The sequence below is a fragment of the Amblyomma americanum genome, chromosome 1 (assembly GCF_052857255.1).
Source record: "Amblyomma americanum isolate KBUSLIRL-KWMA chromosome 1, ASM5285725v1, whole genome shotgun sequence".
Classification (NCBI taxonomy): Eukaryota; Metazoa; Arthropoda; class Arachnida; order Ixodida; family Ixodidae; genus Amblyomma; species Amblyomma americanum.
The window spans coordinates 290,936,938-290,952,891 of record NC_135497.1 but is presented as its reverse complement, the minus strand read 5'-3'; the positions used below and the strand labels follow the sequence as shown (position 1 = coordinate 290,952,891).

Below are 15,954 nucleotides of genomic sequence, written 5' to 3'. Positions count from 1 at the left end.
GAAATTTGAAGCATTTTGTGCACCTTGTGCATTTTAGGAGATTGTAGTCTTTCTTATGGCATATACGTATGTATTGAAGTTTTTTGTCATGCTCTATAAACAGTGTTTTACCAATTTATCGTAAGTTTTACTTCCTTACATTTTTTTCATATATCAATCGGTCAGAAGTATGTTAATTTCAGTTGTCTATATATTTGCTGATGTTTTAATAAAAACTTAAAGGAATACTTTTGGTGCGAACATGTAAAAAATAGAAAAAATAATAAGCTAGAATATTCAAACTTAGAAATGGTTGAGGTGATAAAACAAACATTTAATTCATTTTAGAATATCTAAATTATCTTTATTTTCATATTTAAGCATATTGTTAAGATTATGTATTTTTGTTAAGAATTGTTTTGGGCAAATAAAATTTTGATTCTGCCACACCCAAACCTGAAATAAAATTTTGCATTTTAGCCAAATATATTTTTTAAATGCAGATTGCAAGAAAGCACATTCATTCAGCATCATTGTTAAGTGTTGCTTGTTAGTGTAGCTGTTGTATAATTTTCAATAAAAGTTACTGAAAAATCTACATAAGCATCCATTTTTTTCATGGTAAGAAAGAGTTAAGACCTGTAGTGATGAACACTGGGCTGTTGCATTCTAAAAGATTGCAAGCATGGCAGTCAGAAATTTTTTTTGTCTTGTGTTATTTTGATTCTGTTGTCTCCTTTACAGTTATTGGAAGGTAGTGCTTTTATGTGTGTATGGGTGTTTGCGTGTGTAGTACCACATTTTTTTTTCCTCTACAGGTACTTTTCACCTCCTCGAAACGCACACTCCTTACTTTCGTGTGATGTGTCAGTAGCCCCTTCCGAACTCAGGATTCTAAGAAACCCTGGTACAGGAACCCTTGAAGGATATAAAGAGGTAAACATAGTGCTTTCTTCAAAACTCCTGTAACTTTGGCTTTGTCTGTGAATGTTTTGACAGTGTATTCTTTTTTCTTTTGTTGTCAATTGTACACTGCATGATTGATTTATGCAGGATAATGCGTCTGCATCACTGTGATTCAAAACGATTTAGCAACACATTTGCGTGGCTGTGAATAGGTTAAATCTTTCCTTACTGCACCTATTCAAATCATTCAATTTGGACGATGGTGCAAAATGCCCCCCTTCGAAGCTGTCCGCGCCGCTTCCGGACGAGTAACACCATTTAGTGTGTTGCAGTAGGACTGTACTTGAGTTTTGGAATGTTTTTTTCGTCAGCCCCATGAGGGAGTATTTTCAAATTTCGCATGAAACCTGTTAACACGGAGTAATCGTGCACGCATGGTACCCAAAGATGTCTTCTCGCACTGATCCTGCTCAGCAGCAGCAGTGTACGCATGATTTGGCAGCATTGACACTTGACTCTGTTGGTGCGGATGGCAGCTTTGTGTGGAAGGATGACGTCCATTTGTTTTATTTTAGTTTAGACAGAGATGATTGCTCCTCCAAGCTCGGACTATCAACAGGTGCCCGTCTGGAACTTTCGTTTCTGTTGTTTCCGAGGGGATTCACTGCTTTCAGGGCCTCTTTGAGGGTTCCGGGCATGTTGTGAACGATTATGAACAATGCTATAAACGAACACAATTATTTGATGGCCCCCGATCCTTGGCACTACACTGCAGAATAGCGAAAAGTGCTGTGCATGAGGAATTGTATTTTTTTTTTTTGCTGACAGGAAAGTTTAGCATGAAGAGTTTGAATACTCATTTTTGGCATAGTAACGTGCAAAATGTGTATTCTAGATGTTTATTCTTCGATTTTCCGACTGGATATGTTTAATATTTTTGTGGATTTTTGTACGAGTCTCGAATTTTGCCAGTCAGCGGTTTTTTTTTCTTTTGTCAGCAACATATATCATTTTTTCTTTGTATTATTGAAAGTAGATTGTCATTATCTACATTATGGTGTGCTGCAATGCAGAAAAATTTTTTAATTAATAGGCAAAAAAATATATATGCACATCACCCTGAAATTGCCTGTTTTCCTGCAGCAAGGAAAGAGCATAAGGCGACACCGATGGGTCAACTTTTCATTTGCATCACGTTTTTGTTAAGGCTTGATTTTCCATTACCAGAATGTATAAGCTTTTAGTACCATTAATGTGTTATTTTGTTCATGTGTCTTTTAGTTTTTATGCGTGGTTGGAGTTTTGCAGGATGCAAACTCTTCCCTAGAAGTTATGCAGCGTTTGCTATATGCATTGAGATTTGTTAGTTATAAGCATGCATGGGCTGTGACCTTAATGACTTGATACAGCTTTGAGGCTCTTTTCACATTGCTTTCCCAGGTGTTTACACAAGGCAAAGCACTGGAAGATAATAAGCCGGCACCTGATTTTACGAAAGGTATTTGGTAGTCTTATGTTTTTGGGGGGAGCTGTGAGACCATTTTATGCCTTCTCCGCTAGATGATTTCTTTATTGTTGCAGTGCTATTTATTCTGTGTTACAGGGACACCGATGTCGAATTGAAGTTGGCTTGTATTGATAGATTACCATACTCTAATGACAGATTCGCTACTTTCACTGAAAAGGGAACTCTTATAAGCTAGAAAAAGCTATAAGCACACCCTGTGTACACGCACACACACACACACGCACACGCACACGCAAACACACGCAAACACACACACACACACACACACACACACACACACACACACACACACACACACACACACACACACACACACACACACACACACACACACTCTCTCTCTCTCTCTCTCTCTCTCTCTCTCTCTCTCTCTCTCTCTCTCTCTCTCTCTCTCTCTCTCTCTCTCTCTCTCTGGCTTGGCAATAACATGGAAGAAAAGCCAACAGCACTGTGCAGGCAACGAAGACAAAGGAGGAAATGGCAGAGCACAGCACACACCAGAAAAGCATCCTTTAGTACCTTCTGGGTTGATAATCATAGTGATGCATACGGCGCCTTTACATTTCGGTCGTATGTCGATGCCACTCCTGTACACGCAGTAGCTTACTCATCGCAGTCACCCCCCCCTGTCTAAAGCTCCCTGTGCACATGTGAGCTGTTTCCCGTCCGAATTAACAGAAGTGCGGCAAAATTGCTCTGAAATAACGAGTCTCACGCCATAGAATAATAAATACATTTGATCGGACCTGACGATGCGTCTGAGTTCTCCGTGTTCCGAATTAAGGGGGTCAAATTAACAAGATTTTACTGTAGGAGAAAATGCCCTTGTTGATGTTATGTGTTTTTCTCTTCCTAAAAGACTCAAAACTTCTAAACAAGTTATGATTTTCAAAAAGCATTTGAGTGTTTTCCAAATAGAAGACACACATAACCTTGCATTTGGTGCATGATGGCCTTAGTTGCTTATGTGCCACAAACCCAACTAGTCCTTTTTGGTGTAGACATCATGAGTTCGAACCTAGGGAGGGAAATATTTTTAAATGCAATTTTCTCGGCAATAAATGCATGTTTTGCCACTGTAGAAACATCAACATGCCCAGAAAGAACCACAGAATCAATTTTTACTGAGAAATCGGATGGAGTTATCCTCAGTGTTTCTTTAACACGTTCACGGTGGTGGCGATTTTCGGAGTTCTAATCCCTGTGTGGCGTGGGCCACCTATAATTTTCTTGGGCGCGTCGCGACAATGCACAGCTACAATACACAGGGAGCCACGGCAGAGGCAACTTTTTGGTGCTGCCAATAAATGGCAACAACGACATGGCATGTGTGCTTTTCGCAGGTTCTTTGATAAATCAGAGCTGACCCACGGATTCATCGTGCGATTTAGTATTCATTGCCGCACAGCATGAATACACGATATGACCCACCTGTGACCCAGGACGCTGTGAATGTGTTAGTGTTAATGCGACCTTATTTTTGTTTTCCAGCAAAGATATTTTTTTCACTGAACTGCTGTTTAATTACTCACATTGGACCTTACTTTACCATTCTCGTGTTGGAAGGAGCTTTCCAAGAGGACCTCTTGTGCCATTGCAGAGCTATTCCATGAAAATTTGGCCTGTCACTAAACATTGAAATCTCACCTTCAGTATATCATGTGGCTATAAGTTTACAGATGTACTGGTTGGTCCTAAAATTCAAACTTGGAATAACTTTTTGAAACTCCTTGAGGTTTCACAATGAGCTTGGGCTTGACACACCTCATGCAACATATAAACAATAACTAAATGTAACTAAGCTGCAGCATATCTTTCTGTTTTTGTGAAAAAATTACAGCAGAGTTAGCTTGCTTGGCCAAATGCAAAGTATGTGCACTAGCACATTGCGCTTCATTTCAATTCCGGTTTGAGGCTAGGGTTCTAAGTTCGGGCTTCAGGCAAAGATTGAGGACCTTAGTAGTAGTGCACTGTAAGATATTGGAACCGCTTGACGCACCTTAAGAAGGCACTGCGTTAGTGGCGTGTTCTGGAGCCATTGTGCATAGATGGAAGTTGATGAAGACGATGACACGGAGTGCACAGCGCGAGCGAGTGGCTGTTAAACACGAAGAGCGATCGGTTGCTGTGATAGCATAGTGCTCTCTCATGCAGTGGCCAGCAAAGCTGACCTTTTCGTGCCGCCGTGGGTTCGAAACTCGAGCTCTGCGCAGTTGCGGCCATATTTATTTTTTTTTCTGCAGGACTTTCTGGCTTTGGATACTCAAACAACAGATTATTTAAATATTGAAAGCCTTAGTGCTGGTGCACTAAAACTTAAATTAACTGTGTGCCAATTAATCGGGACCACAAAAGAAAGTCTCCTTAAAAAGGGCTTATTTACTTAGTCTTCTCTGTGTGCATAATCTTTTGATAGTTGTCTTCTGCTCAGTTTTCTTTATTTTGCTTGAAAACTACATCAAGCTTTCATGTGGGCATGCTAGCTAGTACTTGAAGGCAGATTGCATGATCTGAAAATGTGTGACTGACCCTGTTAAGGTTATAGATATTACCCCATTAACACGTTCACTGCGTCGTGGCCCACCGGTGGGTCACGCAACGCAGTCCAGCCGTGGTGGCGCAAACAACGAGGCGTTTCTTGCAGTGCGGCGACGATATGCTTCCACAAATGCGTGAAAATGCGTTTCCACTATCATATCACAGATGGCGGTAGAGATATAAAGCGCGCCTGTATTTATTGACATTGGCGCTTGCAATGGGTCTGATGATAAAGCTGACGGCTATCAGGAAACAGCGCAGAAAATGTTCCAGCTACCCGCGCCAGCCTTTTGTTCGGGCGCTTTGCACATGCGCAACGTACTTTTGAAAAGCGCTCACAATGTGTGCAAGAGCTCAGCTGAAGAATAGTCTGTCCTATTCGCAATAACTTGGCTCACTCTCAGTGCCAAGCCTCGTGGTCCTCATCCTTGTGATTTCCATTTTTTACGAGCATTCAAAAATTGTGATGGACTGTCAAAAATTCGACGGAGGTACAGAAAACCAGAAGAAAAGACCCTGCGGTGGAAGCAGATCCGCCGGGACACACGGCAGCCCAAATACGTTGCCATCCACTTCGTGCGGCACAACTTCTGCTCCAGCGAACGTTGAGTGTCCAAGCAGCGACGATGACAGCCTCGAAGAGTTATTGGAAAGTTCTTCTGAACTGTGGGATGGTGAGTCAAGCGATTGCGGCGAAGCGGTATCTGAGGATTCATAAAATGGTGATGTTCAGGCTGCATTACCTACCGAAAGTTGGAATGCGATAACGACTAGAGTTAGAGCGATATCGTATTCGAGCCCTCCTGTGCTAATCAGCCTCCCGACTGGCAACGATGCTCTCAGCTTGTTTTCTCTTTTTTTGACTGATGACATTTGGGACATGATGGTTCATGAGACAAATAGGTATGGGAAACAGTACATAGACTCGAACGTCCTACAAGAGAAATCGCGTGTGAAGAAATGGACTGAGACAAACGTGCAAGAAATGAAAGTGTTCGTTGGTGTACTGATCTGCATGGGTCTAGTAAGGCTTCCTAGTCTGCAGCACTACTGGGCAAGAAGCGATCTGTACGGCGTAAGCTGCATTCGCCAGAACATGGCCCGCGACCGGTTTCTGCTGCTACTAAGGTTCTGGCATTTCGCAGATAACGAGGAACCGAGCGCACAGCAGGATCGTCTCTATCGTATTCGACCCTTGATGGAAAAAATGAATCGCAATTTCTGCTCAGTGTTGGAGCCAGGCAAAGAGATTGTCATTGACGAAACGATGATTCCGTGGCGTGGGCGCCTCGCCTTTAGGCAATACATCCCTGGTAAAGCCCACAAATATGGAGTCAAGCTATACAAGGCCTGCACGAAGGAGGGCTATACATTGAAAGTGCAGATATATGCCGGAAAATCTGGCGCCATAGCGGGCATGGGGCATGCCGAAGAAGTAGTAGTAAATTTGATGGCTGGCTTCACCGGCTGCGGTCGCACACTTTGCGTCGACAACTTCTACGCGAGCATGCCGCTTGCGTCACGCCTGTTGAAAGATGATACATTTTTATGTGGCACTCTCCGATCGAACCGAAAGGGGCTTCCGAAAGAAGTTACACAAGCTAGAGTTAAAAAAGGCGAAGTCGTTGGTCTTGAATCCCACAACGGCGTAAAGGTGCTGAAGTGGTTGGATAAACGGCCCGTTCTCATGATCACAACGGTTGCTGAGCATGACGCCAGCCTTGTTGATACCGGAAAAAAAACGAGAAAGGGTGAGCCGATCATGAAACCGCGCACAGTCCTCGACTACAACGTGGCGAAAAAGGGCGTAGACTACAGTGACCAAATGACGTCCTACTACTCCTGCCTACGGAAAGGGCTCAAGTGGTATAGGAAAGCTGCGGTGGAGCTCATCGTTGGAACTGCAGTTGTGAACGCATGGGTTGTCCGTTCAATGGTGGACGGTAAAACGTCGCCAATCATCGAATTCCGCGAGGAGTTGGCACGCGCACTCTTCGACACAGCTCAGATTGAGACCGAAAGGACACGCGGAACAAAGCGCGCCCATACGCTGGAAAAGGCCGATGGACCTGCACGGTCTGTCCGAAGGAGATGTACTGGATGCTACGCATCGCTGAGAGCTCGCAGAAGTCCAGAGCAGGCAAGGGTAATGGCGAAGAAAGTTGTTACATTCTGCGCAAATTGCGCGGGAAGGCCATTTATGTGTTTGCCATGTTTCAATCTTCTGCACGAGTAGAACTCCTGAACATAGACTACGTTTTTGACATCGTTAGCTGGTGGCACGTAAGATGTTTAGTTGCAAATGCTGTGATTTGAACTGTTTTTTTTTTTTCTTACGAAAATTATTCTGGAAGTACTTGAATAAAATGTCGAGTTTGAGGTCTTGTTCTTGAGTATTGGTGCTTAGTGAATGCTGAAACGCAGGGTCACGTGACGTTGCCCCACAACGGGGAGCTGGTCGGTGGGTAGGTAACGTAGCAGGCAACGGCTTCAAAACGCAAACTCTATATTGTGAAAACTTGTGCATGCCCAGGAAAAGAAAGAAGAATCGAGGGTGCGAGAGCAACAAGCGCCTCTGGCATTTGTGCGGACCAGAACGACCGAAACTCTTGGCCGCGCTCTAGTTGCATAAAGCAGAAATTTGGTAAACAGAAAGGGCGCCGCTTTTCAAGGACATCCTTGAGAACGCGCTTCAGTCGCGTTCACTGGGGATGAAGCGAGCAGAGTCGCGGTAATAAATGACTAGATAAATTCTCCAGATGCCGTATGCTACAAGAAGCTATTATCTATTTTGTTTCTATGATCCATTTGGTCCTTTACGTCAGGTCATTATTGTTCGATGACGTAGCCGGGCCGTTCAAACGTCCGTGGGAAGCCACCTGACTATTGGCTCATTGGCGACCGGACCTCACTATTGGATGCACATTGCAGCCCATATTGAACCACAGCGCGCAACGAATGGCGAAGGCTATCGTCAACGCGGGTATCTGCTGCTTTTCAGTTCTTTGATTGATCGACTGCTGCTTTCGTCTGATGATTCAGTCAGGCTTACGTCACGCGAAATGGAGCGGAAAATGGACAATGGATTCTTATAAAATGCGGCCCCAGGGGAAGCAACTTCCTGGAAATGCACGGGCCAAGGGAATTACGTGATGATTTTCTGCGCTAGCATACATGATTGAAGTAGCCCGCGCAAGCTGCAACCGAAAATGCCAGTAGAGTCATCTTTCAGCAGGCGGAAAAAACAGCCTCAGAAATGTGCCCCACCGGTGGGCCACGACGCACCCGCGGAAAGCATTGGGTGACCCACCGGTGGGCCACGACGCACAGAGATCAAAACTATGATAAGGGGCTACGCAGTGAACGTGTTAATCACAGGTTGTGATGCTGAGGATAAATGCTCTGATGTGAGAACTGAGTTTTTAATAATGCTCTGTGCAAAGCAGATGCAGAAAGGTGCAGTTGATGGACCAGATCTTTAGTGCAGTGTAATGTTAACCTAAACATTGGATGTAATGAACATGTATTTGTGATGCTGTATGAGGACCATTTTTTTTCCTGCCATTGCTTCTTTAAACAGTGCACCTTTATGTCCTTGAAACTTTTATAATGAAACCAGGCTACTCATCTAGATCCTGGCTTGTTCAAGAAGATAAAAAAATGATCATAATCCTTGGAGCTTAGAGGACCGTTCTTGGTTTGACCAAGTAGATTTTGATTAGAATTGAGCATTTCTTGTTTATGATATTGCTGATTATTCTTTAGTTCCGCATGTCTGCCACAGAAGCATTCCATTGGCCTTTTGTTATTGCTTTTAGGTTTCACATTTATTGAATAAGGAATATACAGGTCTGGGATATATAAGAATTGATTAATACAGAAGGTCCAGAGGGGGAAGCAGTCAGGGGGCCTCCTGTTAAAGTGCAAGTAGGCCTTTTTAAATAACTGCTAAAAAGTAAGTTCAGCAACATGTAACATCACTGCATCAGCAGGGACGAATGTGAGGTTATGTGTGGTGGTAAACTAATTACAAGGTTAGCTCATTTGTGATAAACGGTGACTAGTTTCAGAGCACCTTCGCTGCGCTTCAGTGCGAAGCACGCTAGCCCCAGCAATGCCAGGTGAGCGGCGCATTGTCACAGGGAAGTGTGCCGCTAGTTTCGGTGCACTCTGTTTTGGCTTTTCCGCAGTAGGGGATAGTTCTGATAATGTTTTGGCCTTCCTAGCACACCTTCCACATAAGATGAATTAGCAATGCAGAGCAAGTGCTGTGTAGTGGCAAGGCTTCCGTGTAATAGTGGTTCTAGGTGGAATGTGATGAAACAATGCTTATTCGGCATGGTGGTACTGAGTGTCGCAGGCAGTTATCACTGCCTGTTAGCTGCTAGTGGAATGTGCCTTGAAGGTACAATGCTACGCATATAAAATGCATTTCTTTTGGCTGACATTTTTTTTTTCTAATTACCGACTGCCAAGTTGTGAGGTGTGGTTCTTACTGTCATAAATTCAAACTTCAAGGGATCAAAGACTTTTGTTTGATTTATCAGAGCTGCAGCTAGAAGGGCTCTGCAACACTATTCAATGATGTTGCAGTATGCCTGGGATGCTGAAGGACACAGTTTCATGAACATCCTTAATTAAGTATTTTTTAATGCATTTTGTAGAAGCTCAGTTATCTGCTATCAGAATTTGAATTTCAGCCTCTTCGCACCTTTCTCCCTCTTGTCACTTTTTTCATACCTAAAGGTTGGCACTCTTCTCAGCACGCTGGCCTGACACTGCTTACTAACCGTGGCCACGGTAGCTGTGTGAGTTATGAAAGGATCTAACCAATAGCCATCTCTTAACTGACGTATACTAACTAGTGACATGGGGGGAGGGCTGTAGTTTGAAAAAGTCACCATAAAGGTCTTGCCAACTTGAACTGTTCAGCACACCTGTGTTTAGAATTATTCTTAGTGGAATCCAAAAAGTTGGGACATTAGTGGAGTGCTGTCAAGGTTAAAAAATAAAGCAAAAGGGCACATACTTGTTTCTAAGAGGGATGGCTACCTACTATTTACTGTGCATTGCATATCTCACATTGCCATGAGGTACACATGGATGGCACTGCATCCCTGGCTACCAGAGGTGTATGGTTTTTAATTGCTTCTAATTTAGTAAAGGTAGATGTTATGTCAAGATTATGTTTACTTGAAACAGTTCGTACAGAGGGCTTGGCTTGTAAAAGGGGTGTTGGCACATGCTCCATTGATCTGCAGCAATCTTATAGTACTTATGCTCATTCTCCATTGAAAATTGATTCTTTAATGTGGCCTTAAGGAAAAATGCATGTTGCAGTAGCATTCCGCCATGAAATAGATAGACTTCTTGTGAGCAGAAAGTACCAGAGATCATTGTGAGTGCCATCAGTCTCCGTGACTGCCTTGTGGCTACAGGTTAGCGCCAAGTGCAATAAATTTATATTGCTAACAAACTGGGCACAAGTATTTCACTTTGCTAGCAGTATTTTGTTGGAAGGAAATAATTTGGAGGCATTGCTGATAGCATTTTCACTTTCATTTGGACTGCGTTAATGTGGACGTGGTAAATAAAATAGCCTGTTTGGTCACAATTCTTGATTTCTCTATTTTTTCTGTTCCCCTTTGTTCTTGGTCTGTATTGTGATGAAAAATTAGTGCACTATGCAGGTAAAGTGTTGAAAATGTTTTTTTTTTTTTTGATGTGGTATTGTCAAAAATTGAGAACGAGTTGCGCTTCTGACAGTCCTGGTGCATCGCGAATACCGAGAGTTTCTGATGACAGAGCGCCACCATTGTAGTGGCACCATGAAGAGGAGAGATCAGAAAATTGGCGCTTGTTTAGCTGCGATCTTGCATTTCTCTGACCAAAAGCAAGCGCATAAAAGGTGATAAATGACGGAAATAAAGAAATAAAAAATTTAAGGTTGATTTTCTCAGCTTTCACTTGATCTGTGATTGCTATCACTCATCCTTTTGGCATTTCGTAATGAATGACAGTAAATTGATTGTTTTTTTGCATGATTCCTCAAATGGTGAGGAGTGCAATAAAGCTCTTGATTGTTCTATTTTTACAGCGACAGTTTTTGAAAGTTATTTATGCAAGAAACACTTTCATGTAAATAACCATGCTGGAATAACCATGCTTCTACTTTCATGTGTTCTGGGCATCTAAAAAAAACAAATAGCATTATTGAACAAAAAAGGGCCTTATAAACATGCTGACATGAAAAACCTGCACTTCTTAATTATTTAATTCCACTGGGATGACTTTCTGAGTGTGTAAATTATTACTCAATACCTATTCCAGCTAGCTTGAAATAAAATGCATTATGAAATAAGCATGATTAGCTGCACGTCTTTGCTAAAGTTTGTGACAATTCATGCACAAATAATGAAAATGGTTTAAAAGAGGATTATGGTTTGACTGGCATTCGAAAATGCATTTCGCAAAAAAAGAAAATGGTGATCGGGAGTCTGTCAGCCTAGAACAAAATGAATGTGTGAATGTTGGCTAGAAATAGTGTACAAAGGCACCTGAATAGTGATGTTCCTTCTCTGTGGGAAAATGTGAAGAAAGGAACCATTCTTTATTCCAAGTAAAGCTTATTGCTGGCATGTTGGTTTTAAAGAGAAGAAAAGAAGTGCAGTTATGTTCATATTTCTAGCAAACATTCAGTGCATTTCGATTTCTATCAGTAGTGAAACATCTTCCCCATGCAATCCAGCAGTAATGAATGTTCCTGAAGCAGTGGTCCTCAAGTTCTCTTGACACTAAGGCTTGATGGAGAAACTTACTTTTTGCCCTCCCTGGTTGAGTGCAGTTGCAGTGATGGCTGTATAGGTTAATGGCTCAGCTGTTCTCATGGTTCCACCCCACTGGGATGATGTTTTGCTTCTTGTTGCCACCGGGGGCAAATCAATGTCAAAATCAAGACACTGGTCCAGTGCTTGAGGCAACTCGCTTCGTGCTTTGGTCTTCAAATGCATCTCCCTTATCCCATCCTCCAGCATGAAGTGGGGCTCTACTACTTCCTTTGTAGGCTGCACTTTTGGTTTTGGTATAGGCTCGTTTCAGACGCATAATTTCACATTTAGTATTTCAAGTTAATGGGCTAGTCCAGAAATTGTAACTGGGCTCATCTTCAGTGTTGATGCCCTTAAATTCTGCAATTTAATCTTATTATCTAGAGTTAAAAATTTCATTTCTCTTATCGCTAACATAATACCAGCCTTGCTGTATAATTCACCTGTACAGACTGCACCAGTCTATCTTTATGTAGCAAAATCATTATGTACTAGAAAAATGCCTGTATATTGCTATTTTTGTCCTTTACGTATATACCTGTATGGTTGTTTTTCTCAAGATTTACCTCAGAGCATACCAGCTGAGGTCACAACACTATTTTATCTTCATATATCTCTTAGCATTCTTAGTCTTGTAACTGGGCTCACCTTCAGTGTTGATGCCCTTAAATTCTGCAATTTAATCTTATTACCTAGAGCTAAAAATTCCATTTCACTCTTATCGCTAACATAATACCAGCCTTGCTGTATAATTCACCTGTACAGACTGCACCAATCTATATTTATGTAGCAAAATCATTATGTACTAGAAAAATGCCTGTATATTGCTATTTTTGTCCTTTACGTATGTACCTGTATGGTTGTTTTTCTCAAGATTTACCTCAGAGCATACCAGCTGAGGTCACAAAACTATTTTATCTTCATATATCTCTTAGCGTTCTATTAGTAAGCAGGTGATTTTGTTAGGAACCTGTTGTTTTTCTGGTTTTGCCCATTTGAGACTCCAGTCAAGTTTTATGGATATGCAAAGTATATTGCATGTAGGAAACCATTAGTGGAGAGTGTGAAGCATGGTTGTTTGGCGTAATGAACATTTTGCTTATTGTAAATTTTTGTTCCACTGCAGCTGATACAGTGGATTGCAGGTTGTTGGGTACTTATGGGTTCTTAAAGGGGCTGCGAAACACTGCTTGATCGGATGCCGGCTATACTTCAGATGCATTCTTTATGTCACACAGATGGTGACTCAAAAAGAATTACAGGAATCAATGCATAGGAACGGGAGTTATTCAATGAAGAAATTTAAAAATACAAGCAAACAAAATGCTGCCCTCAACTCGATTCACTCTCCCAATGACGACACGGGGAGGGACAATCAAAACAGCCTATCTGAGCACGTCGCGGAAGTTTGCACACCATGGTTGCCTAATCGCTGTAACTTGTTCTTGCCAAGGTTGGCAGCGCCGTTTTCATGGTTACAACTACCACGTGAACGCCTAGCTGACCCAGCGATGGTTCATCGTCATGACGACGGTGCAGAAACGAACACTGATCTGTGATGTTCCCTGACATGGATCCGAACTGGATCAAAACTCGAACGCAAGATACTGCAACGGAGTGACGGCCTGCACAAGATACTAGATACATTTAGCATAGCGTGTACTGCTACTGCCTACTGCCTACCATGGCCCGCTACTAGGAATGCGCTGATTGGTCATGGCAAGCAAGGCGCGCATGCTGTTGATGGGAACGTAACGCCATCTGGCGCCGCCGCCCAGTGATCCTCCACAAGCTGACGATGCGCACTGCTAAATGTGAAACAAATGGCTTTTTTCTTTGCATCCTTCCTTGGGACCCAAACAAACGCTTGTAGAGGGGACCCAAACAAACGCTTGTAGAGTGCAATGGCTCGATCGGATCTATTCCTCAAAGCCATTCTCAGATACATAGAGAGTAGCCCTAAGTGCTGTGTATGCTAGGTCATAAGATGTGTACAGAGAGGCGCAGAGTCCTTCGGTGCAAATAGTAGCCAGAGCCTCTGGTGGTATATTTTTGTTTTGCTTGCTTTAGAGCGCTTTTATCTAAGGCAAACAAGTTGGTTTTGTTGATATAATATAAAATGCAAAAATGTGACAAAACGTATCTCTATTTGTTAACACAATTTGCAGTATATTTACTGTTTGTCCAATCATCAAGCTCCCGCCCAGTGATGTCATATCCACTGCTAAAAACCGTCACTCTATGGTGACACCATCAGTGCCACGAATTTGCTTTTGCGAGCTAATTAAAATATTAAAAACCAAAGCATGCACGGTATGACCGATGCTAATAGCATCACTAACTCATTCTATGCAACCAACAGGCAAAACAATACACTGATTATGTGTTTCGGGACCCCTTTAATGTACTGACAGGCCTAACATGTCTACATACTTTGGCTTTCTTTCCTTTTGATAGACCTGCTGCACGTTCCTCCTGGATTCAGAGAAGGCATGAGCTTTGGTACTGAGCAGCCTTCCAGTGAAGACAAGTTCTCCGAGCGCCATGTGCTCAATTTGGCTGATATGCTATCCTCCGAAGAACAGCAAACCCTAGAGAAGCCAAGCCTGGAAGCCAAGGTATTCAAAGCTGTATCCCAGCCGCACTTACTGAAATCAGTGTTTGGTTATGCCCTCTTTACGGATGAAAGGTCATTTAGAGGTCACAAACCACATTGTAGGAATTTTTTTGCTGAGAGAATGTAGGTGGTAATGTTGGAATGGAGTTAATGAAAATATACTAGCACTGGCAGTTTGTTAGGTTTTAGTGAATGGTGAATCTAAAGATTTGAAACATAACATTCATTTTTGTGATTATTTGTATGGGGTGGAAGGCTGTCTGGTTAACATACACCTGCGGAAGGAGCCTATGTCACTGCTCCAAATTTTTCTGAATTAAATACCCCTGCCATTAATTTTCTTTCTCTTTGTAAGTGTGTATTGGGAGCTGTGTGGAGCAGGAGTCCTAAATACTGTAGGCTGCTATCCGGTTCGGATATTTGTTGATCACACTAAGAGTGCAGGGTTTTTTATATAACATGTTGTAGTGCTGGCTCTCTTTGCATATCATGCAAAAAGGAGCTCACCAGGATAGGTTCTGAATGATGCTAGACTCTCTCTTTGTGCAAAGAGTGCATGTGTCGAAGCTCATGATTGTAATGAGTAGCAGTCTTGAGATGTTGCTGCTTGCAAACTGTATTTTATTATGAGTATTCGTGCTTGATATGCAATGCCTAGTGCAATGTTAATTTAAGCCTTTTAAATTGAAGTAATCAGCTCTGCACCCTCTGAAGCCAGTCTATGGCTCTGGCAGCTTTTCCTTTTTAGCTAGGCTAGGTCTGAAATGTTTGAAAGTATTAAAGCTCTCCAAGCACTGTAATGTGAAATTCTGTTGACAGATGGTTAACTTAACTCTCTCTTCAAATAGCAAGCAAACGGGAATGTACCAGGCCAGCTCCTGGATGATGCTGGATTCTTGGAGCAGCTTCCATCGGTATGTTGGCTCTCGTGCACACATTGAGTAGCAGCTGCTGGCATCTTATGCTACAAGTTCCGTGGTGATGGCTTCACTGCTACCCCCCACAGTTACACCTCACTGAGCAGATTTTTTTCAGGTAGCTTTATTTTACCGGGCTTTTGATTGCTGTTGCATCATCCATAATACCATGTTCGACATTCTGGTGCCTTGTGTTGCAACTGCATAGGGTGAAATCAAGTTTGTCTTGGCAGACTTGAACGCCTTAATGTGCATTCCTGTCACAGAGGTTTGAGTTTAAAAATGCTTGTGCTTTGAGTCTTTGCCGCAGGTTTAAGGACTTGGGATGTTGAGCTGAAACAAGGCATAAATTGCCCGATTATGGAGCTCTTTCTTTTTGATATGTGAATGCTGTAAATTGTCATTGCAACAGAACCCCAATGTTGTGTTTCTTAGGATACCAGTACCATGGGGGAAAAGACAAAAAGAGGACTGGCTGAAGTAGGCTACGATTTCATTAAAACATTCGGCAAGAGCCGTGACGCTCCCCAGTTTTCTCCCCCTTCTTCTCTCTTCTCCTCTCTCTTGGCTTGGCATGCCTTTGGTTGCTGGTTTCTACAGCTACTGCTACAATGGGCTTCAGTTACATGGCCACTCGAGGTG

The 15,954-nt window shown here is 42.5% G+C and overlaps 1 protein-coding gene across 3 annotated transcripts in view; it reads left to right on the top strand.

Moving 5' to 3' along the window:
• Positions 1–15,954, top strand: part of LOC144115242 (superkiller complex protein 2-like) — a 121,360-nt gene that overhangs the window by 4,996 nt on the left and 100,410 nt on the right. For all 3 annotated transcript variants that reach the window (XR_013311312.1, XM_077649534.1, XM_077649533.1), the window contains exons 4-7: positions 798–915; positions 2,326–2,383; positions 14,236–14,396; positions 15,244–15,309. Coding sequence is in view for 2 of the 3 variants with exons in the window: in XM_077649534.1 (XP_077505660.1) it covers positions 798–915; positions 2,326–2,383; positions 14,236–14,396; positions 15,244–15,309 (403 nt within the window). In the remaining variant the exon portion in view is untranslated. The remainder of the gene's footprint in view (positions 1–797; positions 916–2,325; positions 2,384–14,235; positions 14,397–15,243; positions 15,310–15,954) is intronic.